This window comes from Salarias fasciatus, chromosome 4 (assembly GCF_902148845.1).
Source record: "Salarias fasciatus chromosome 4, fSalaFa1.1, whole genome shotgun sequence".
NCBI classification, from domain to species: Eukaryota; Metazoa; Chordata; class Actinopteri; order Blenniiformes; family Blenniidae; genus Salarias; species Salarias fasciatus.
The window spans coordinates 12,610,595-12,634,060 of NC_043748.1; the positions used below are offsets into that span (position 1 = coordinate 12,610,595).

The 23,466-nt window shown below is 43.3% G+C and overlaps 2 protein-coding genes across 3 annotated transcripts; both read left to right on the top strand.

Annotated features, from left to right (window-relative positions):
* The first annotated feature begins 2,216 nt into the window (after window positions 1-2,216).
* On the top strand, window positions 2,217-18,989 carry srebf2 (sterol regulatory element binding transcription factor 2). Of its 2 annotated transcripts, none has more exons than XM_030089787.1 (20): window positions 2,217-2,544; window positions 8,944-9,353; window positions 9,685-9,874; window positions 10,011-10,171; window positions 10,348-10,500; window positions 10,600-10,881; window positions 11,567-11,681; window positions 11,766-11,917; window positions 12,675-12,879; window positions 12,964-13,139; window positions 13,710-13,959; window positions 14,037-14,206; window positions 14,304-14,472; window positions 14,972-15,086; window positions 15,252-15,361; window positions 15,886-16,018; window positions 16,241-16,412; window positions 16,875-17,051; window positions 17,690-17,801; window positions 18,106-18,989. In XM_030089787.1, exons 1-20 carry the CDS (start codon window positions 2,454-2,456, stop codon window positions 18,321-18,323), a joined length of 3,561 nt encoding a protein of 1,186 aa, XP_029945647.1. In that variant the 5' UTR covers window positions 2,217-2,453; the 3' UTR covers window positions 18,324-18,989. The 2 variants fall into 2 exon arrangements, with proteins under 2 accessions (XP_029945647.1, XP_029945648.1); XM_030089788.1 differs by having other exon boundaries at window positions 10,011-10,165; window positions 18,106-18,323.
* Window positions 18,990-21,022: 2,033 nt separating this feature from the next.
* nol12 (nucleolar protein 12) lies at window positions 21,023-23,086 on the top strand. Its single transcript, XM_030090028.1, has 6 exons — window positions 21,023-21,181; window positions 21,316-21,421; window positions 21,496-21,544; window positions 21,680-21,825; window positions 22,199-22,296; window positions 22,671-23,086. The coding sequence occupies exons 1-6, from the start codon at window positions 21,072-21,074 to the stop codon at window positions 22,867-22,869; spliced, it is 708 nt and encodes a 235-aa protein (XP_029945888.1). The 5' UTR covers window positions 21,023-21,071; the 3' UTR covers window positions 22,870-23,086.
* The last annotated feature ends 380 nt before the right edge of the window (window positions 23,087-23,466 follow it).

Consider the following 23,466-nt stretch of genomic DNA (forward strand, 5'->3'; position numbering starts at 1 on the left):
TTTCGGCCTCTCTGTTTGTCTTCTCACCCTGACCTTCGGCCAGTTGTGCAGTATTTGATGATTTTATGGAGGGTTAGTTTTGACTAACCCTCGACTTTTATTCCTCTCAAATATGAAGAGTTCAGCACAGTACCTGCACTTTTTGACGTATAATGCAAAGTTTGAATTTATCATTATGTAAGATGCAAAAGACAATGAATTAGTTTAGTTTGTGCACTTTCTGGACTGTGAATCTTTATGATTGTATTTAAGCAAAAAACTTGATTGTATTTTCATTTCTACCAAAGTTTTCTGATGCAAGAATGTGATTCTACTTACATTTATAATGTTTTGCCATCTCACCTGAAATGCATAGGCTGAAAAATAATATCCCACCTGAAATTAATATATGGGTTATAAGTGTTTTAGAGCACAGGGAGATTAGATCAGGTTTTAACATCCATTTTGATGATTAAAATAAAAGTATGCGTACTGTTATACATATGAAAACATGAAGGGGCAGTGGTGGCCGAGAGGCTACTACTGTGTGACTGTCTCCATTGTATAATGCAGCTGCACTCTACTGCGTCCTAGAAATATGATAAGCAAATTTGAAAAAATTAATTCCCAAGGATTAGTAAAGTATAATTAGCTTACCAACAGTGTAGCATTAGTGAGCCCTCTCGCCTGAAAGTGGTTTTTCCAGGGTACTCCGGTTTCCATACAATTTAATGTACATTTCCAAATTCGCATTACATTGCATTTTAATTTATATCATTTGAGCAATTACATTTTAAATTCATCTCCACCCAAGATCCACATTTCAAGTTATCTTCAGGTGAGAGATTGCATTCAGGGGCCACCTGATGATTGTCCCACTACTCAAACGCCTAACAAATCCACTACACTCAACATCTGGTCTCCAATTTTATGGGAATTCATACAGATCTGAAAGATTCTAGAACTGATGAGATGAAACAATCTTGGGAGGAGGAAATGAATGCAGAGATAAGGAATGACATTTGAGACAAAGCACTAGATGTTGTCAGTTCATGTTCAGTCAACGCAAGGCTGCAATTGATTCAATAGATTACACTATTCCAGAAGTAAAATTGCATAAAATCTTTCCTGATTCATCTCCGTTGTGTGTGAGATGTGGGAATGCAGAGGACACTTTTACCTCCAGTGGGATTGCCCTAATCTTCTTAATTTCTTGTCCATTTTTCAGTGGCACTCTACTGTGCTTAATCATCATATCGGTTCTGACTCACATATTGCTCTATTTGAATTGTTGTTAGAGGTGGAAAAAATGAATTACAATGCATGCTCTGCTTTGACATAGGGCATGTAACTAGATAATGTGTTTTGAAAAAATAAAAATCTGACTCTGCTCCCACCTTTGAAAATTAGTTAAGCGAGTTAACATGTATTTTGCATGTGGAAAACCTGAGATATGATATGTCTGGCAAGCCACAAAAAAATTCAAAAAATCTGGAACCTAGTGCTTCTTCATATAAAAGATTCATGGACATCAGGCATTTGAGGGCAGGCCTTCATGCTTTACAATGCATCTTATTGGTTTGGTTTGGGTGGGAGGGTGACTGCAAATGGGTGTGGAGGGTAATATGTGTTTTTGTCATTTTATGAAGAAGTCATGACATTTCCAGTAAAAATAATCACATTGTAAGTGACTTCAATGACTATAAATCTGTCACTTTTGAGAAGAACAGTGTTAATATGTCAAGTCAACAAACAAATCATGTTTTTGTTACTGCATTTCATAATGGATCAAGTTTTTTTTCTTTCTAATTAGACATCTCTGCAGTGCAGACTTGATTTCTTGTATTTACTATAATTTCCCAGTGCTTTGATAGGGTAATTTTGACAGGAACAATGTGAACAGGTCAAGTCAACAAACAGCATGTGTTTCTTTAAGTGGATTGCATAATGCGTTGAGTTGGTGTTTCCCAAATAAACGTCTCTGCAGTGCCCACTTCATTTCCTGTGTTTATCATAATTTCCACGCACTTTAATGGTCCGATGAGCTTCTTTTCATGAATTCAGGGGGCGCGGTTTATTTAAATTAAAGGAGAGCTTCTGATGGATGACGTACTATCAGACCACAGTTAATACGGCGCGCTCATTGGACGAGGGAGCCTGGTCTCATGACAAGAACCGCTCCCTCTCAGCCAACCAGGACGCGCCTCGAGCCACAGACTCTGTTTGTGAATGACGTAATGAGCGTAAAACAAGATGGCGTCGCGTCCAACACAAATTGCAGTGAATGAGTAAAGTCGACGGACAGGTCCGCCTCAAAGGAGGCTACTGTGTCATTTGAGGTTTGAACGCGGAGATGGAAACGTTTTAAGAGTCAGTAAGTGTGTTGTGTGTGTTGACGAAGCCCTCCTGAGAAGACCGAGGAGTTAGTTTGAGCCTCCGCTGACAGCCGGGGAGGAGAGCCGCGGAAGGACGGGATGGACAGCGGAGAGTACATCCCAAGCATGGACACCATGGACACCACTTTAGCGGAATTAGGGGATGAATTCACCCTGGGAGACATTGACGGTGAGTGTATGGGTGTCTACAGTGCTGACGGTTATCAGTGTTTTATTTATTTATTTATTTTTCTGATGCGCTGATCTGTTTCCGCGTCATCTGTCAAAATGCTGCACGGTGTTTCGGATAACTTGGGTTCTCTGCTAACTGATGACTGACTTCCTTTCGCATCCGTATCACTCGATATTAAAACCCCAACAAGAACCCATGGTAGACCTGGCTAACACTGTTTAACCGCGTTTATAATTAAGTTTCGTACCTCCTGTGAGTTTCACCGACGATGTGCTGTTACCAGCAGCAACGAACTGATGCTGGAGGAAGTCGGTTACCAATCAATTGGGAAACGCGATAATCCGTAACACCGGGCCCTGTCTGCGATGAAGTGTTGTCACATTGCACTTTCAAATCATGATTTGCACGGTGGAATTATAGTTCTATTTATTTCCTCTTTGTATTTGTTTACTTTCTGTCGTTATTATTCCCGAGTGACGTTATGTGCCAAGGAAGCTGATTTTCTCATCAGTGATGGCAAACACAACAGTGTTACTTGCCCATCCAGCATTATGGATGGCCAAGTCACACATACTTATTACCAAGGGCGAATCATCACATATTTTTCCCCTAGGTTCAGATAAAAGGCAGTCCCAAGCTTTCTAAAGAGAAATAAAGATTCTTTCCATTTTTCTGTGGCTGTTTGAGTCTTATGTAGTCTGCTCTCTTATGGTGTCTATTTCTGTGAGATTGCATTTCTTTGTTGTTTTGGGGTATTTTAAGCATCTGTTTCTCACTTCAACATACTTTTGTGCAGCATGGTGCTTATTTTATGCCACAGTGCGGTGTCATTGTTTGAACTCCAGCTTCACAACAGCAATCCTTGGTTCAAATCCAGAATTTACGTGTTTGTCCAATGCTTGTGTGGAGTTTTGGGTACTGTGGGTTTAATCACACCGTCCTTAAAAAATATGTTTGAGATTAATTGTTAACTCCAAACAATCCAACCCTACTGTTGAGTGTGTGTGATTGTCTGTGTTTCTGTGTTTGCCTTGGGATGGGGTGGCAACTTGCCCAGGATGAACCCAGCCCCTTGTGACCTTGAGTTGGACAAACGTGGTAGAAGCTGTTATGTATACATAGTTTTGTTTGTTTACTTTGTTTTGTTTTTTGCATTTTTGTGGTATTTCCACATCCTTTTATTGTTAGTGTTTTTTATATTTGGTTGTTTCATTGTGTAATTGCAGTTTAAATGTATTTTCCTGTGATAACTTAGGCTCTTTTACTATTCTATTTACTATTGTGTGGTCATTTTCCTTATTTTTCTATCCCTGAAGTGATTTCTGATTTGCTTCTCTTCTGGCTGCTTTGTCTCTTTGTGTCTTTATTCATCCCTTGGGGGTTATTTTGTCTCTCCTTATAGCTGTTTCATGACATTTTAGAAGGGTTTTGTGCCTCGTAATGGTCATACAGTGCTGCTTTGGTGAATCTTCAAGCTTTTGGATGTTGCCCAGTTGGAGTATTCAGTAATCACTTCACAGTTGTCACTGCAAGTCATTAGAGTGTCCACTTGCCCTTTGCTGACTGTGTGACATTATTATCAGTATTAATGTTATTGTATAGGATTTCATAAAAGAAGAATTATTCTTTCGCATCACTTCCAACGTTGTTCCGCCGGAGACTGTCTCTGTGAAGATCCAGGCTGGTAGCCAATAAACGCACTGTATCTCACGAGCCGATATCCCTGTTGTGGAAACAAGTTTCAGTCTTTGGCACACAGTGAAAGGATGGGGATTTTGGTGTAACCCTGGCCGGTGCAGAGTCACCAGATTTCCATCAGGATGGAATTTTACTGAATGCTAAGTCACCAGACCGGATTGATAGACCAATGATTGTGAGTCTGGATGGTGCCGTGCATGAACAAGGGTGTTTTTCTGACACTGGTGTTTAGTGGGATTACAGGAGTCGCCAGCATGTAACCCAAGCTTGAAAATGGGACCAACATAATGTGCATAATGCACATCCTTATGTAACAATCTGGAAACTCTACCTGTCTTATTGTCGTCTGGCATGAAATCTTGTTTCAAAGTCTCTGGCCCTTTGCCAGGGTGGGCAGACAGTGTGTAGCCCTGCAGTCACGCTCACGTAATCCTACTTAATCATCCTGTCAAAGGAGGAATGTACAGATTGTGTGAAACAAAAATGACAAATGAGACGACTTATTCAGAGGTGAGCTGCAGTTCAGTGATTCAGTTTTTTTTTTTTTTTTGTGTCTCATTTTTCCCACAGCAACCGACATGATTAATGTTTGATGGATAACTCTTTTCAGAAATTGTCTTTTCCATATTCCCTTTTATTGCTTGTTTTTGGAAAATTATATTTAAATCAAGTTTTCTCAGGTAGCTCACAGATATTGACCTTTTCTGCTCGCATAAGTCGTGTCAACTTCTTTGAGAGTGAAGAGCTTTCATGCAGTTGACCTTACATTTTCATCTAGAACATTCCTCCCCTCCCAATTATTCACATAGCAACTGCAGCTCTGGTTATATAACCTATTTTCTTTGCTCTCAGCAGCCTAGGAAACTGTCCCCCCCTCCTCTTTGATGGATTTACCCTTTGTGTCAGCTTGTCTGAAGCATCAGGGGCTCAGAGTAGCTTTTGTCTCGTCCGCCACCGGCAGTCTACACCCCTGTGGAGGTGCACAAGTGCACGGTGTGGTGCGTCCGCTTGCATCAAGTGCACGCTCACATTTGAAGCTGGGTCGGTGAAAAGCTTCCGAACAGAAAGAATTATGTTATATTCTGTTGTGTTCTGTGTGTGTCCACTTTATTTTCAAGATATATTTCCAGCTCAAACCCAACAGTGTTTTTGGCACTTTGAAAACCTGCAGTATTTGTTTAAGTATATCTCAAGCAGTTTACCTTTGGTGTGTGTAGCAGTGTGTTTTCTTCTCTTGCTGTACTTCTATCAGTATTTGAGCTTTGTGCTTCTTCAAAGTGTTGTGATCAAACGGATGCAGCTTTTCCACATTAAATGCATCAGGATTATGAGTCACGTTGTCGTCGAAACATCATCGCACCACATCTCACCACATGACATTACAGTAGGTTTTGTCAGCCGGGGGCCCATACCCTTGGAAAAGGCGCCAACGAAGACGGTGGGGGCCTCATGGCTTTGTCTGCTTGGAGCACAGGAAGACAAGTAATTTTTCCAAAGAGCCACAAGAAAAACAAAAACAAAAAAAAAAAAAAACGCTATCAATGAATTGAATGAAGGTTGAAACCTAAGTTGACTTCACTTTTACTCAATAACAATCATCACTTAAAAGCAGTATTTTTTTTTTAACAGAATTCACTTTTTCTCAGCTATTCTGTCTGTCAGGAAATCATTAATTCATTCTTCTAAATTTCAATTTCATTATCTAAAAATATTTTTTTACTTTTTAATCCACTGTGAAACACTAATTTTGTGAGTTAACGATTAATGGCGCTGTTGGCAATAACAATAATAATATTAACAGTAATTTTCATAAAATTGAGGATTTCCCAATGTTACCTTGAGGGCTTGGTCAAGTGCAATAAAATCAAAGCCTCACCTGGATACATATTGATTTGAATGGTTATGTACACCACTAGAAAAACTAAACTTTGGCTGTATTTTTTAACAAAATTTTTTTGCACTCCACTGTAATGAATCACGATGAGTTTTCCACTGCAACGCTGTAGGAAATGGTTTAATTTGATTGATTTGGGCAACGAAAAATAGCTACCACTGAAGCCAGGTTGCGTTATTGTGGACAGAAGATGTCTCTCACATGTTTATTTTCTGTCCTCTGTGGGATTGTTTTATTAGATTTACTTTGAGGTCATTCTCACCGGCACAACACGAGCACAGTCGGTTGGCTCGTCTGCTGTTGATGTTTTGTAAGTTGCACTAAGTTCAAGGCTCAATGCGGCGCTCATGGTCACTCCTCTGACCTTGGTGGCTGAAGCTCCGTTCACTATCTGTAACACACATTAATCTATCAGTGATGCTGCAAGGACGTGAACTCTGTCAGACTCTTGATCAAAAACAGGGAAGGGCAGGTTTGATTATTGCGATGGCCTAAATATTTAATCCTCACTACCAAAGGGACGAATTGTCAATAACCACCTCAGGAGCAAAACTTTAATTAGAATTAGAATTATGTCTACTAATGTACCTAAATATGGTTCATTCAATCATTGTTAATGTCCCCTTAAAATTAATGTTATGTAGATATAATGCACCAATTAAACTACATCTCTCCATCAAACCTGGTTAATGGGGATTTTATTCCCTCCATCACATGTGAAGCTGATTTATTGATTTTTAGAAAAGACCCAGGGGCCGCAAAGTCTGGGAATGTTAAACTGGCATATCTTTATTTTTATTTATTTATTTAAATATTTCCCCAAAAAAAAGATATATCCAAGCACGATAATCAGATAGATGGCTCAAAATATTAGAATATAAACTAAGATGAAATCAACCTGAGGCCATTTTTATCACAGTGCTTGAAACATTGTTGAGAAAACGGTGATGTTTCAGTGATATTTTTACACGATGCACCTGTTCACACACCAAAAACACAAATAACCTCACTTGAACTTGATCACTGATATTTGTTTTATGTATTTAAAGTGTCTTATGTGCCAGCATCAAAAGCCTGCAAGATCAAGAAATAAATTGAATTTTGCATTATAAAAATTGGCAGAAGTAGGGCGTGATAGGCAGTGATAGTCAACACTTTCATTATTAGTTTTATTTGCTGCTATCGTGACATACTTCATGAAAGATGAAAGAAGATAAACACGTTCAAACTGGGAACATGCAATACACAAGGTTGATGTCTTTATTAATATAATTATGTGGCACAAGACTAAACATGTTATTGCACCTGAAATATTGCATCATTACACTGAAATACCAGACAGCAGAGTGTGTTATCTAAGGATGTTTCAGTACTTTAAAGTCGGTGTGAATTGCTCTTACCTTCTTGAATGACCGCTAACACGTCACCAATTCTATCAGCAAATATCTCTATTTTGTGCACTAGATTTCAGAAAAAAAGATTTGTCTACATGCGAAGAAGCATGGTGTCATTTCACTTATTCAAAGCACTGGACTTTAGTTTTAACACTTGCACTAGTTGTGTATATGCCATTCTTTACCCAATCTCAGATTTTCATGATTATTATATCTTGCAAGTTCAATGCACGAGAGATGATTTAAAAGGGTCTGAAACATCCAAGCAACAACACTCATCTTAAAGCTTAGCATGATAACTTAATCATGTATCAAGAGATTGTCACTGATGTTCAGTTATTAAATCAGAAGAAATGCAGAAGTTACCAAATATAGAGACTTACCAGATGAATGGTTCAGCGTTTGTTCCTGTAGTTACAGTAAAATTTGCTTTTTTCCTGCACTTGTTTTCATGGCGGCATTGAATGATTTTTTTTCTTGTCTTTTTTTTTGGAGTCATTTTCTCAACAATGATTGTTTTTCTCTTATTGCTCAGCTCTCTGCAAGTCTAACAGAAAACGTATGGGACAGTTTTTATGGAAGTCTGATGCTTAGAATGAAGAATTGAGCATAAAAGTTGATATTATCGACTGATGTTCATAAGAAAGAAAGGATCATTTAACTCCAAGATTACAAACTTACACTGATACTGTAAATGTCACTGGTAATCAAATAAATATAGATTACACAAATTAAACTGATGGTTTTTTTTTCCAATTTTCCTCAAGAAGAGCATATCAGAAAATCCAAACAACATGCTTAGGAGTCTTACGAGTTACTTATTTTTGCAGGTTCCTCAGAAAAACCTATTGAGAATCACATTTTAGCGTGCCGGAAGATTGGCCACAACATATCCGATTATAAATCCGTAATCTTTTTTCCCAAGCCCATTAAGATAGATTTTGTTTATGAAGTTTATCATCGCTAGTGCAATAAAATCGTAGTATGTCCTCCAAAGAATGTCTGCTCTCATTGTCTTGTGAGCGGAATAAAGTTCAAGGCTGCGGCCTCGACTCGGTGGCATTGACAGCCAATGTCACACATGCTGAGGGTGGAAAACAACAAGTGGAGTGATTTTAAGATAAGGATTAACTGTTGATTTAAAGAATGAACAGCAATAATAAGTAATAACTTTTGAGGGTGTATATTATCTTGAATTTATTTCTAGTTTGTTTCTAGAAGTATTTCCTGCGTAGTTCAGGTAAATGTGAATATAAGAGAAAAAAAAAACAGAAAGAGAAATAGTTGCGTTGACTGTTTGACTTTACCATAATCCATCTTGTATGATTAAAACTCGAATAAATAGTTTTTTCTTTAATCATGGCCAGGAATTTTTTCTCATGTCAGTGTTTTGTTCCTCCATGTCCTCAGAGATGCTGCAGTTCGTCAGCAACCAGGTGGGGGACTTTCCCGACTTGTTTGAGGACCAGATGAACCAATCGGGCTCCATGCAGAGTGGCGGTGGAGGCCCCGCCCCTCAGCCAGCCATCCAGACTCCCCAGGCCCCTCAGACAGCGGCCGCCGCCGCCACCGCCGCCGGCTACCAGGGCTCCAGCGTGGGGCTGGCCTCGCCCCAGACGCTGTCCCCCCAGTCTCTACCCCTCACCCCTCCTCTGACTCCTGCCCAGACTCCTTCCCCCACCGCCGCCGTCGCCGCCTCCCCACCCTCCACAGTGCAGCAGCAGCAGGTGACCCGCAGCCCTCCACTGCTGCAGCCACGTCCGCAGGCGGTCCAGCCCATTCAGCCTCAGCCCCAGCAGACGGCCCAGCCCACCATCCAGGTATCAACTGACTCTCACTGCCAGCTGAAAAGTTGCGAACTGACATTTATTTAGTATCTGTTTATTGTGATTCTCTTTCTAAATGAGCTTCTGCTGACGCGAGAAATTTTTCAGTAAACCGACAAACTGTAAAGCATAGTATTCAGCTCAGCATTCACACTCATATGCGTGTCTTAGTGAAGTTATATCAACCTTCTCGGGTTGACAGACGTGATTCATCGTCTCCACCTGAACCGCTTCATTAAGGGAAAGATAAACGAGCTGCCTCACGCTGCATCAAACTCGACTTAGCCCTGAGCCGAATCTCACTGTGTGCTTTATTCAAATGAAGATGCACACCCAGGGGATTCCCGTGCAGACCCAGAGCTTCCCGGTCCACACGCTGGTGCAGACCCACAGCCAGACGCCCCTCCCCATACAGACGCAGGCTCAGACTGTGATGATCGCCTCCAACGGAGGACAGTCCCGCTTCATCCAGAATCCGGTCATCTGCCACCAGAGTCCAGCTCCCGGCTTCCAAGGTGACCACACAGGAAGATGCTTACACTCAGTGTTTGATGTGAAAATCAATATATTTTGTGTTATGTTTGATTTGTGGCTTTGTATTTTGAGTATAACCTGTCAATCGTCTGTTATTTGGTCTGTCGTATCCTTCAGTCATCCAGCCACAGGTACAGAGCATCATGACTTCGCCGCAGCTCCAACCGGTGACCATTCAGCACCAACGTGTCCTGACCCCGTCAGGTCAAACCATACAGACTCTGTCCACGGCGCCCACCACAGTGCACACGGTGCAGCAGCAGGTGCAGCAAGTACCTGTAAGTCCTGTTACTGAATAACCTCACTGTGAGCCAAATGAGCAAACATTAGTGAATATAATCACCTGATATACTAATAAACGCTTAAAGTATAACCCGGCAGTGATAAACTGGCATTAAGTCTGTTTAAAAAGTGCTTTAATGTGAAATAATTTACAAAATCTCTTCTCCGTTAGGTTCTGGTGCAGCAGCCTCAGATTCTGAAGACGGACTCTTTGGTTCTGACAACTCTCAAACCAGATGGGACACAGGTGTTGTCCACCATGCAGAGCCCCACCGGCATCACCACGCTCACCACGCCCATTCAGAACACGGCCCTGCAGGTCCCGGTACGCAGCCTGGAGAAATTCAGATTCCTTAAATGGGTTTGAATTTGTTCCCTGGAGTGTGTCATCCTATATTGATCTGTGACTGATTTCTGTCCACAGACGCTGATGAGCAGCAACATCCTGACCACCGTCCCGGTCATGATGGGAGGAGGAGACAAGCTCCCCATCAAGCAGCTGCAGCCGGGCTCCCCGCACGGCGCCGGGGTAGCCCGGCAGAGCATGGATCAGGCTCAGCTGGCGGCGGGAGTGATCGGGCCGGGGGGCGTGGTGAAGGAAGGCGAGAGGAGGACGACCCACAACATCATCGAGAAGAGGTACCGCTCCTCCATCAACGACAAGATCGTGGAGCTCCGAGACCTCGTCATGGGCAATGACGCGAAGGTGAGGGATCTTTTATGCACAAATTTCCTTTTTTTTTTTTTTCTTTCCTGTTTTTTTTTCCCCATTTTCTTTTAAATCCAGTAATTGCAGGTTTCCACCAAAATAACATGTCGGAGTGAAAATGGAACAACACCTGCCGTCTGAAAATGACTCATATAATCACTTGTTATGAGAATAAAGACATTTGGTTTGCATGCTGTCTGTTAGAGAATGTTTTTAAAGTTTTAATTTTGTGATGGGAAGTAGCCTTTGTTCTGTTAGCATTTTTTGTTTTCGTTTTTTTGTCTAAAAATTTGTTTTGAAATGGTGCCAGCAAAAACTGGGTTGTCATAACGGAGTTGTGATTCTGCTCAACCAAACGTTTTGTTGTTCGTAATTAACTGCTTGCGTAACTTTTAATTTCAAAGCAGTTATTCTGTCGTCATGAATGCAGACATGTCGCACAGGGTTCTTGTAATTTGACACCAGCTTCATTACCTTATTCATTCCAGCTCTACCTGTAGTTCTTTGTGACGCACCAGTAACATTTTATTTCCTTTTTTTTTTGTCTGCTTGAGGCACTTTTCTCAAAAGTGATCTAAAATGGATGTTACAATCAAGATATGAACTTTTAATTTTAAATTATTCTGCTGTTAGTTTTAATAGAAATGTCATTAACGTCTTGTTTGTCTTTTTCTGTTCTCAGATGCATAAATCTGGAGTCCTCAGGAAGGCCATTGACTACATAAAGTATCTGCAGCAGGTCAACCACAAGCTGCGGCAGGAGAACCTGGCCCTGAAAATGGCCAACCAGAAGAACAGTAAGTCTCCGACGCCGCTGGACTCTGAAGTCCGACTTTGTTTCGGAGCCACTCTGCAGTCAGTTTTCCTCTCTTGGTTCTCAGAGTCTGTTACGCTGTCCGAAGACGTGGAGCTCAAACAGGAGATCGTGATGATGTCGCCTCCCGCCTCGGACTCCGGCTCCGGCTCGCCTCACCAGTTCTCTCCGTACTGCGTGGACTCGGAGCCCGGCAGCCCCTTACTGGATCACGATCAGGTGATACACACAACACGAGGATCAGGATCACACACACACAAAAGCTGCGTTATCGATTGGCTCGGCTCAGCTGAGATGAAAAACATTAACCACCATGGAACTTGGGTTCTGTTGTGTTTTTTTTATTCACTCCGAGCAAACTGATCAGCTCATTCTGTCCATGTAGGTCACAGGAAGGACAGAGGCGGTTTTAACAGGCTTCCTATTTTTAGCTCTTTTAGTTCTTTGGTGCACATTAAAGTAAGAGAGTCTTATCTCAGTGTTGCACTTTACACACACCTGAGGCAGCTGTTAGTTCAGCGCAAGAAGTTAATTTAATTGGTGCGAGCCTTTTCCGCTCCCCATTTCTGCTGCTCTTGTGCCAAAACTAAACGCTGCTGCAGCTACGTACATTTGGCCAAAGGGAGGAAATAAAACCTGCTCGTAAAAAAAAAACGTATTTTAATTAACATTTAAAGATGTTTCTGGTGTTCTGGAGGAAGGAGTGTCAAAAAACGGAAGGTTTGTGTGTGTTTTTTTTTTTTAACAGTGTTACTGAAACACAGACTTTCTCTCTCTTACAGATTTTTTTTCTTAATCAGCAAGCTTAATTATTTTTTCAATAAACTTGTGATTTGCTTCACAGTTATGACCTTTAGCAACACCGCTTGGTGATTAAGTGTGCTGTACAGGCTTAATGATTTCGGCTCAGTGCTTTTAATGATTAAGTGTAAACTGGGAGTGATGTTCCTCACCCCGAACCTCTTTTCTTCCTCAGGTGAAGAGCGAGCCGGACTCTCCCTCCTCCGTCGGAGTGATGGATCGCTCTCGGCTGCTCCTCTGCGCCCTGACCTTCTTCTGCCTGTCTCTCAACCCTCTGCCCTCATTGCTGGGTCCGGAGCCGTCTGGGGGCCACACCCTGTCCGGGGGCCACGGCCCCTCCAGATCGCTGGTCTGGTTTCCGAGTCACACGCAGGACTTTGGTGAGCGACGTGCGTTTATAAACACTGAGGATTCATAAATGCTCAGAGAGCCCGACTCATGTTTCCTCTTTGCTTCCTCCCCAGCGTCTTGGCTGCGGTGTCTGTTGCCGTGGGTGATGGTGTGGGTGCTGAGCGGCGTGGGAGCCGTGTGGGGCTGCGTGCGGGTTCTGTACCTGTGGGAGCCCGTCACACCGCTGCACTCGCCCAAGTCCGTGTCCTTCTGGAGACACCGCAAGCAAGCAGACTTACATCTGAAAAGGGTCGGTACAATTCCATACATAAGACCCAATGAGCAAGGCAAGAAAGTAGTCTGGGTGCTGAACCCCCCCCCCAAAAAAAGTCATTCCTAAAAATCCAACAATCCTGAAAGTATTCATCAATTTCCGGCTCATTCTGATCTTACTTCTCATGGTTTTGTGATAGAATATGTAAATATTTTCATGCTTCAGATCTTTAAGCTCTGTAATTGATGACTCATCCTCCAACATTTTGAGAATCTCTGATATATGCCATCGATGTATGTGTATTTGTGTGTATCCCAAGTTTCTATTTTGTTTTTGAGTCTCTACAGTTTTGTGCTATTTGAGAAGGAGATTAAGTGTGAGCTGTGTGTTATGCTCTGGGATTGAAGAACACTGCTCACCATTTTGCTTTGATTCTCTGGAGTTTGATGTCTTGGTTTATTCTTCCTTGTCCGCTGTGCTGGTTTATTTTTAGCGTTTGCTCAAACTGTCTTCACATTTCAGTGATTGCCCCACCTTTCCTCTCCCGTCGGTGTCTTATGTATACTGAGCACAGTGCTGTTTTTCCTGTCTCTCTCTCCCCTGCAGGGAGATTACCCAGCGGCCATGGCCAGTTTGGAAACGTGTCTGTCTGTGTTGACGCGAGCTCTGCCCTCGACCTGTCTGGACCTGGTCTGCTCGCTCTCCTGGAATTTGATTCGCTACGGCTTGCATCGTCCGACTCCTCTGGGCTGGCTCGTTCACCAGATCGGAGGGAAGCACGAGGGCGAGGAGGCGAGGACGAGCGCCAGGGACGCAGCTCTGGTTTATCACAAGCTCAGCCAGCTGCAGCTCACAGGTAGAGACGGTAACAGCATCGTTATCCCGGTAACGGCGAACCTTGAGACGAGATGTCGCGTCTCTCTGCCTCTGCAGGAAAGCTGCCTCAGCGCAGCAGCCTGTGGGCTCTGTCTCTGTCTCTGAGCGCTGTCAACCTGAGCGAAAGCGCCCAGGGCAAGATGGCCCCTGCTCAGCTGGCCCAGATGTATGTCACCGCGGCGACCGCCCTCCGCATGGTGCTGGGTCACCACCTCTCCTGTCTGCCCGTACGTGTCTCAACCGGTCCGCCTCCGCTGCTGTCGAATTATTAATACCACCATTTCCATCAGCGTCACGATCTTCTGTCTCCTCTCCGTCTGGCAGGGTTACCTGCTGGGCTGCGCAGAGGGCGTCGCCAACCAGGAGACCAAGCCGATCCCAGACTGTCTGCGCTGGCTCTTCACGCCGCTGGGCAGGCAGTTCTTCCTGAGCTGCGACTGGTCGGTCAAGTCGGAGAGCAGTGACGGCGTGTACACCTCCCAGAGAGACCCCAGTACGTCCTGAACGTAGTCGTAAATCATGTATTTAGAGGAATATTCATCACACTGCTGCGATTTTGGAAGCTCGTCCAGAGAACACGAATACCATATGAGAGGGAGGGTTTCTGGGCTGAGGAAGTTTTGTGCTGATGCTACACAAGTCATCAAATAAATCAACTTCTGCAAAGCAGAGGGCATATCTCCTGTAACTGCTTGTCTTCTTCCTCAGATTAATTCTCCTGTACATCATTTACATTAGCTGCTGTTTTATCAGTTCCTGTATTTTACTTCTCCTTCTTCGCCCTGTAAATTTAGCTGAAGCCCTGATGGCATCTCTTTTTGACAGAGGATGATAAGAACTCTGTCACACCATTCTGATTTTGTAGTTTCAGCCTCTTAGTTTTCATTTTCAAACAAACAGCCATGATTAAAATAACTTTTGTCTCTTTGTTGAAGGGTGATTATATAACTTGTCCATGTTTCCTGTCTGTTTCTCGCTTGATCCTCGTCCAGCCGACCCCGTTGCCCAGCTGCACCGCTGCTTCTGCAGGAAGCTTCTGGAGAGAGCCGTTCACACGCTCATCCAGCCGCAGAGTGACTCAGACGCCGGAAAACGCACCGAGTCTGGGTAAGGCGTAGCAGCTGCTCCGCAGTAACAAGGAGCCGAAGCTCTTCGGTGTCCGCAGCCAGTGGAGGGGTTTTTTTTTTTGGTTTTTTTTTTGACAGATGGATGTGAATGACTGATTCATGCTGCATTTATCAGCCTCTCATTTTGTCTCCTCTGCTCCATCAGGGAGTTTTCCAGCGCACTGGAGTTCCTCCAGTTGTTGAACAGCTGCACAGAGGACTCTCCTTCCCAGCCGCCTCCTTTCTCGACTCCTCCCAATCACACCACCACTCCAGGTATGATTAACGTTAGCAAAGCGGCAAGCCTGCCAGTTTCCCAGAGAAGCATGAATCACGAATACAACTTTTTCTCCAGCGATTACCAAGATAGCCATCTAAATTATTACTTACAACTTGAATGGATTTTCTTTGCTGCAGTGCCACGCTGAGAGTCAATTTAGCTGCTGGGATTAACTTTTCCTTGGTTTAGCACAGATAACAGTCCCCGTCATTGATTAGTGGGAATAAATATCTTGCGGGGGGAAATGAACACAGTGACTATCTGTTCAGGCCATATTAATTAGCTTAATCAGTCTGGCTTTGAGCCACAAGGCGCAACGTGCCACACGTCTTCACATTCACACTTCTGCCACGGCACAATAAGCTGAGGGAGATACAGAATCGTCAGTCGCTGCTTGGCCGCCCATAATGTTAGTTTTATGTGTCCATTCATCTTCTTCCAGCTCTCACACCCAGGACAGGTTTCATCATCACACACAGAGACGAGACGGTTTTCTACATCAACCTGTGTTTTCTTGCAGTGGGAGACCCAGTGAGCCGCTGGTGGGCCGTGGTCCTGAAGGCTGCCGTCCACTGGCTGCAGGGCGACGACGTCTCCGTCAGGTCTCTTCTGGCGGAAGCGGAGCGAATGCCGAGAGCTTTGCATCTCCTTGAGTAAGTAACGCAAAACGTCAATGCATTAAAAGAAATCAAATCCCAGATCTTTCAGTCCTTCTGCTATGAAAAGACACACAAAACAAACATTTTCTGTTCCAATTTGAGCTGTGAGGCAGCATAGATTACACCATACATCTTCAAATTTAAGTTAATCTACTGCGAACACCTCTCTGCAGACGCCGCGGCGGTGAAGTTAACTCTCTCCCCTCCCAATTTCAGCCACCCTCTGCCTAAAGCTGTGCACCTTCTCTGCAAGGCAGTTCAGATGAGCCTGTCGCCTCTGAAGGGAGAGGGGATGATAGCCTGCCTGTCCCACTGTGACAGAGCCGGCAGCTACCTGCGCCCCAGCATCTCTGTGCCGCTCACACAGTCTGGCAATCTGCTCAACAAGGTAGGACACACAGAAGTCCTGAAGACGCCTCCTTCTCCTTAACATCTGCCCCACGCTGGTGCTTACACGGTGGAGCAATGAATCTTAAACATTTTCTATCGGCTCACACTGACTGGTAAAAGCTTCATAGTGCACACACAAACACACACACTGCATGCTCGGGGAAGGTTGACGTGGGGCTGTGTGCGCGCGCGCAGTGTGGGTGGCAGGAGGTGGCTGTGGTGCATTGTAGTTGCATTGCATGATGTTGAAGCCGAGTGCAATGTGTCTGCAGTGCAGTACAGAGGCCTCCCCGATCTGCACGCACCCGCTACACACCCCACCTCTCCACAGTGCAGCCGCCGATCTCTGGCAATGCATGCTGGGTGAAAGGTGTCAGCGGGCGACCGCGGTGGATCCGTTGTGTCTGTGCGCAAATACACTCATCGACTGTTTGGTTTTGTTTCTGTCTCATCTTCCAAGGGGGTTGAACTGCTGGTCTGTGACCTTCTGTTGACCTTGAGGACCAGCTTGTGGCAGCGCGGCGGCAGCAGTAACGGAGAGCCGGGCCCCGCTCCCGGATCCCAGTTAGCCGGTTTCCAGAGAGACCTGAGCGCGCTCAGGAAACTCACGCAGTGCTACAGACAGGCGCAGCACAAGGTACATCGATGGGGAGATGAAATTAGACGGGAAAATGTTCTGAAATGTTCTAAAACGGTTAAGTTTGAGGGCGAAATGAGGCAGCGTGTTTACAGGGTTCAGGGTTTTGATCTCTCAAAATACACAATACTGAGCAAAGAGTGCAATTTAAATCAACATTAAGCCGTCTGCTATTTGTAAAGCTGAAATAAGCCTAAAGAGGGAGAAATTGCCTCAATCTGTTTCTGCCTTCTTAAATGTTTTTCTCGGAGCCGAGAAACCTGTTCATGAAACCTCACCACATTTTAGCACGTCATCAATAATGCTGCTCAGATTTACTCCTGGAAGTCTCGGCCGCAGCCAGAGGGCTTTCTTAACATTCAGCACCATTCGCTCTGTTGACTGCTGACTTTCCTCACACTGGTAGAACCACATTTCTTTGTCTGTTGCACTTTATTGTGGAAAATGCTGAAAGTATCCACTGAAGACGCTCAACAACCGTTGACATACAGGGGAAACATGCAAGCACCACACAAAAAACTAGAAAGCTTGCCACCCTCTGTTATATTTAACACATTTGTGTGTGTAGGTGTTTGTTTGTGCTGCAGAATCTGTAATTAAATACTTTTTGTTTGGTTTTTTTTTAATGTCTATTGCAGGTGTTTCTTCATGAGACGACAGTGAGGCTGATGGCAGGAGCCAGTCCCACCAGGACGCACCAGCTGCTCGAGCACAACCTCCGTCGCAGGACTCACAACTCCTACACGGCTGGTAAGCGCCGCGTTGGACTCGAATCGTTCCAGAGACGCACTTTTCAGTTTGCTGCTCATCTGTGGCTTTTATCATGGAGAGACAAGGCCATGCTGGTGTTTAATGATAGAAGAACATGACTGTCAGGTGTCATTTGTAATAAATTAAATGAGTTAGAGAGGCGTACTGAGAGCAAAACGATCTTTACGTTTATATTTCTGTCGTTTTCTTGATTTTTAAAAGGGCTCGTTGTTCTGATCCGTCGGACTTTGTTTAGTTGTTTTATCATTCGTCATTCCTTTCCCGTCTTCTTCACCCCTCTCAGAAGGCGAGTGCGTCTTCGGAGAGAGGGAACGAGCCCACGCCATCCTGCTGGCCTGCCGCCACCTGCCCATGCCCCTGCTCACCCCGCCCGGACACCGGGCGCGCCTGCTGGCCGAGGCCAAGCGGACCCTGGAGCGGGTGGGGGACCGCCGCTCCCTGCAGGACTGCCAGCAGATCCTGCTGCGCCTCAGCGGCGGCACCACCATCGCAGCCTCCTGATCTCGGCGATCCACATGCATGCAGGCAGATGTTTACCAGGCGACTCGTCCAACAACTACTCGTACTTCTGTAATTAAATCGACTGTTCAAATAGATCAAGGGAAACAAATATTAAATTCATCTTTTTAACTGCTGATGTTTACTATCGCAGCTGCATCCGTCAGCCCGGTATCCACAGTCAAGTCAGACATTCGCTTGCTTGATCCTCAGTCGCATTGCAACACAATCCCGCCCCCCTGTGGTCTGCAGCGGTACTGCGCCAAACAGACTGACACAACAAGGAAAACCAGGTTAACCAGGCCCCGGAGGAAGAAAGGGACCATTTTCTAATAGGCGTTTAAAGGAATGCAGTGCATTGATTAGCTGTCGAATACCAAGCTGTACAATCATTACTGGCTCACGGCAACGTGAGCAGCGTTAACTGTGTATCGGCTCAGTTTAGCTTCGATGAAAGGGCTTCGCTGGGTTTAAGAGCCCGACAGCCGAGGCCTGAACACGGCTGTGCTGCCGGACACCGCGGGCAAATAGAAAAGCTTGCTTTTAACCGTACAGTGCTGAGTAACGTCTCCTCTTATCTACCTCAAACACTGTACAATGCCAGCATTGTACCATGGAGTGAAACGCAATGCTGAAGCGCCACGTCACTTACCATGAATTTGAGAAAAAAGTGACTAATTGATGTGATTCGTCATTCCAGTGAAACATAACTTGAGAAAATTGACTCACTATTCCAGCTACTGCTCGTTCACTCGTCACTGTCTGACTTTAGACTCTGGGAATATCTTAAGGAAGCAGCCATTGGCCTATTATTTAGAAAAGAAAGGAGAAAAAAAAAAGCCTTTTTTTTTTTTTATTTTACACAGAAACAGGTGCACAGAGGCAAACATCATTAAATTAATTGCTTTTAAACTCACAATGTGATTGTACATATATTGTAAATATGCAGATGTAGATTAAACAGCGGGTTTTTTTTAACTCCTGTCTGAGAAAAGACACATCTGAAAACACGTCTTCAGACCGGACGAGTGAGGTCAACCTTCAAGCTGTACTCCACCAAAAACCGAGGATTCGGTGCAGAACAGGAGGTTTTTGTTGTTGTATCGCTGTAAGGTCTATAACGACGGTTGAAACACAGCAATTGAAGTAAGAAAAGATGTCTTAGATTTGCTGTCGACCAGTGATGTAAATCTTTCAAGTGAAATGGCCTTGATGTTATGTAAAAAGAAAATATTTTACCATGTTGAAAATTTGGATGATTTTATTTTTTTTTTTTTTTGGGGTCCAGTTAGCTTTTTATTTGTTTGTTTTGTCTTTCCTCACACATGCAACACTTCTGTCCTTCCAGTTTCTGACTTCTGTCTTATTTAAGGGTTGTGTCATGTTGATATGCTTTGGACAGGAAGGCGTTTTCATCTTAGTCTTTGTTTTATAAAAGCAGTCGAAGGTCAGAGGGCAAGAAACAAAGACACCAGTCCCCAATTTTTAGCTCAATTTTAGCACAGAGCAATTCATGCCTTTGAGGATTTTAAGTCACAAACGTGGACGTTTAAACTGTTGAAATTTTCCAGGACTCCCTCCTCCAGGTCAAACTGTAATCTGCAGTGTACTGAAAATGCTTCTAAAATGTGTGAAAGTACACAAATTCGCGAGCTTGACATTCTGCTGTCCTGATAATTATGTTACTTCGGTTTGTTTTGTTGTCTGAATTTCTGTGTTCGTTTTGACATTTTCTAATAAAAGAACACATGAAAAATGTTGGCGTTTGTGGTCTTTGAGGTGTGACTCTGTTGGTGTACAGACACTTTGGCTGGGAAAAGAGGCAATGTTATTGTTCATGCTTTTTTTTTTTTGTTTTGTTTGTCGTTTTAATTGCATGTGGGTGTTAGCTGGTTTTAAATGCCATTCAGACTGTGATAAAGTTTGTTTTTTTGCTGCTATTAAGCCCTCCATGTGTGGTCCAAACACGACACTTGTGGTTGATGTGAAATTTGTGGAAACAAATGAGTCACTGAATACAGTAAGTGAAAAAACATGCATTTAGTTACTGATGTTCAGTGAAAATACATAATATGCCAATAATTTGTAAGAATATATGGCTATATTTATATATATATTTATCACTTTGTGATTTTTTTTTTTTTTATCCATATCAGTGACAATGAAATGTGCTACATTATACCTTCCAACTGACTCTCCAGCCTTCTTGAAGCCAATTATGTTTTATTTGCAGCTAACAATACATAGTTAAACATGCAATACAAATAACAAAAAAATTGCTGTCATTAATTACAGATTCTGAACCACACATATACTTAATCATGCATGTGCATAAGTGTGTGTGTCCACGACTTCACTTTTCCTGGTCCCCTTTGTCACCAAAGGACCTTTTGTAGGTCAGAATATGAATGAATGAATGAATGAATGAATGAATGATGTGTTTGTCATAGTTTAAAAAAATTCAAATACAAACGCAAATAAACTACTTTTCACTTTCTGGCCAAGAAAAGAAATAACTTGAATAAATAGATTAATTTAATTAATGCAGAAAATAAAGAGAATTTATTTTGGGGGGATGGGGGAACAGTTATTGAGAGCTCCTCGAGCGCCACCCGGCGTCCTGTTTTTTTTTTTTTTTTTTTTTTCACCGGAACGTTGAGGCTGGGATTTTGTGTTGCATATCGGACGCATTTGAGAGAAGCGCACGCTCAAACATCCCTTCTCTTCTTCCAGTGAGCTCACGTGTTCGCCATGAAAAACTCAAAAAAACATTTCAATGGTTCCCAAAAAGCTAAATTCAAGCCGGGATCTAAGAAGCGAGAGAATAAACGGATTGTGACGTTTGACGACAAAGACAGACAGTAAGTTTGTCCCGTGTTATTGAGAGCAGCGGCTAGCTAGCATTAGCTTCCTACTGAAAACCTGATCATATGTGGAGCTGTTGCACACATATATGTTCAACAGTTTATATTCTCTCCTCTTGTTTACCTTCCAGAGATTATCTGACTGGGTTCCACAAACGAAAAGTGGAAAGGAGGAAAGCAGCCGTGGCAGAAATTAAAAAGAAAATCAGAGAGGAGCAGATCAGAGTCAGAGAAGAAGTAAGTGCATAGCTAGGGAAGTTTTTAAGCTTGAAGATTTGCTGTTGTTAAATTCGAGATTTGTGTCTTTGCAGAGGCACAAGGAGTACATAAAGATGCTGAAGGAGAGGACAGAAGCTCTGGGTGAGTCTGTAGCTCTTGTTGAACATCCAGCATCTAATGCAGCAAAACCTTTAAAAGATGAATAACTTTTCACATAATAGTTGCTTCAAATTAAAGTGTGTGAACCTTTCTTTCTCTCTTGATGCCCACATAAAGAGGATGCAGAGGACGATCTGGAAGACGCAATAACCTGCACCACAGAGTCTGTGCAGTATGATCACCCCAACCACACTGTTACCGTGACAACCATCAGTGATCTTGACCTGTCAGGGGCTCACAGGCTCGGACTGACAACAAACCAGGTAAACGTTTCAGGCTGATAATTTACCTCTTGAAAGGTAAATTATAAAAGGAAGACATCACTTCCAACAACATTCACCTAAAAACTATTCATACTAGTAGGAATATTATTTGAAGACAACTATTCTGTTATAACTTCACAGCAGCTGTCAAAGCAATATAATCAACACAAATCAGCAGAGCAAGAAGTTAAATGCCTGTTTTGTTTGTTTCTGGGATTTATAATTCCATGTCAAATTGGACAGAATTGACAACTTATTCCCTACAAAGATTGTCACAACATGACACAGTATTTTATTCAATCGAGTAACAAGAAGTTGAAAGATAACTGAGAGTTGATGCTTGTATTTAACACTGGAATTAATTGCTTTCAAGGCTAATGAGCATAACGAGGATGAAGAAAAGGAAGAAGGAAAAGAAGAGAAAATGGAAGCAATGCCAAAGAAAGCTGGGAATCCAATCGTCAACAAAAAGTAAGTTATTCGATTAAATTAATTAAATTTATTACCGCTTCATATTCTTTTTAATGTATTAATTTGATGAAGAAATAATAATAGTACCATTATTTTAAAAAGGTCTGTCATCAAATCGTGATGATAGATGAGCGTGAAAATTAAGTTAAATGATTTTGCACTTTTTGTGCCACCTTGCATGCAGTTTCACAATGTCATTCAGAGATGAAAAACCATCATCTGTGTCTTGTCATGTGTGTCATATCACCATGGTGTTGCTCTTTGCGGCAATCAGACAATCTCCACAAACGGAGTAGTAAATTTACTCCACCCACTTCTTCCTGCGCCTTCTCACTATCTGGTATATTTTTAACCCTCTCTTCCCACCTCTGCAGGATCCGCTCCCTCTCGACGGCGCTCAACACTTATGCCATCAAGCGGAAGAGGAAAGGGAAGCAGGAAGGCCGATTCGGACGAGGCCAAGCGACAGACAAGAGACCTGCTGCCACAGACAGCAGCAGCAACAAAGCTGGGAGGACCAGCAAGCGCCAGAGACGCCGCCAGACCGGGAAGAGGCGGCATCAGGACGACTGAAACTGCGTGCAGAAACTGGACGAGCTGGGAGCGACTTGACCTCTCGTACAGTTCAGCTAATTAAGACTTTCTCGTATTTCTGCTCCTCTGTGATGAGAAGTTCAAATGAAGATGCCGAAGTGTCAAATGTTTTGTCTTTTATCTTTTGTTTTTTATGTAGCTTTATTTCAGAGTTGAACTAAATTTTGAAATAAATAAAACGTATGTTTAATAATGACCTGGTGTTGCATCGATCCTCTCGTATTTTAAGTGTGTCCTGTGAGGCATTGTGTCCCTCTGCGCTCTATTGTTTGATAGGAAACCCGATGCTGTGGACAACATCCTCTACAGAACATCAGGAAACCAACCCTGAGCTCCGTTTCCTCAGCTCACTGTTACCTGTGTTTGTGTGAGACATCTAAAGCAGGAACAACCACTTTCAGAATTCCTCAGAATGTCTATTTGCTGCAATTGTGCTGAATGCCGTCTAGTCAAATGCCTCAATGTATGTTAAACACCCCCACCCCACCTGTGTTTATTTATTTACGTTAACCTGAGCCAGCAGGGGCCAGCTGTCACTAGCATGAGCGTTTCATTTCGCTTTCTAAAGCCCATGAT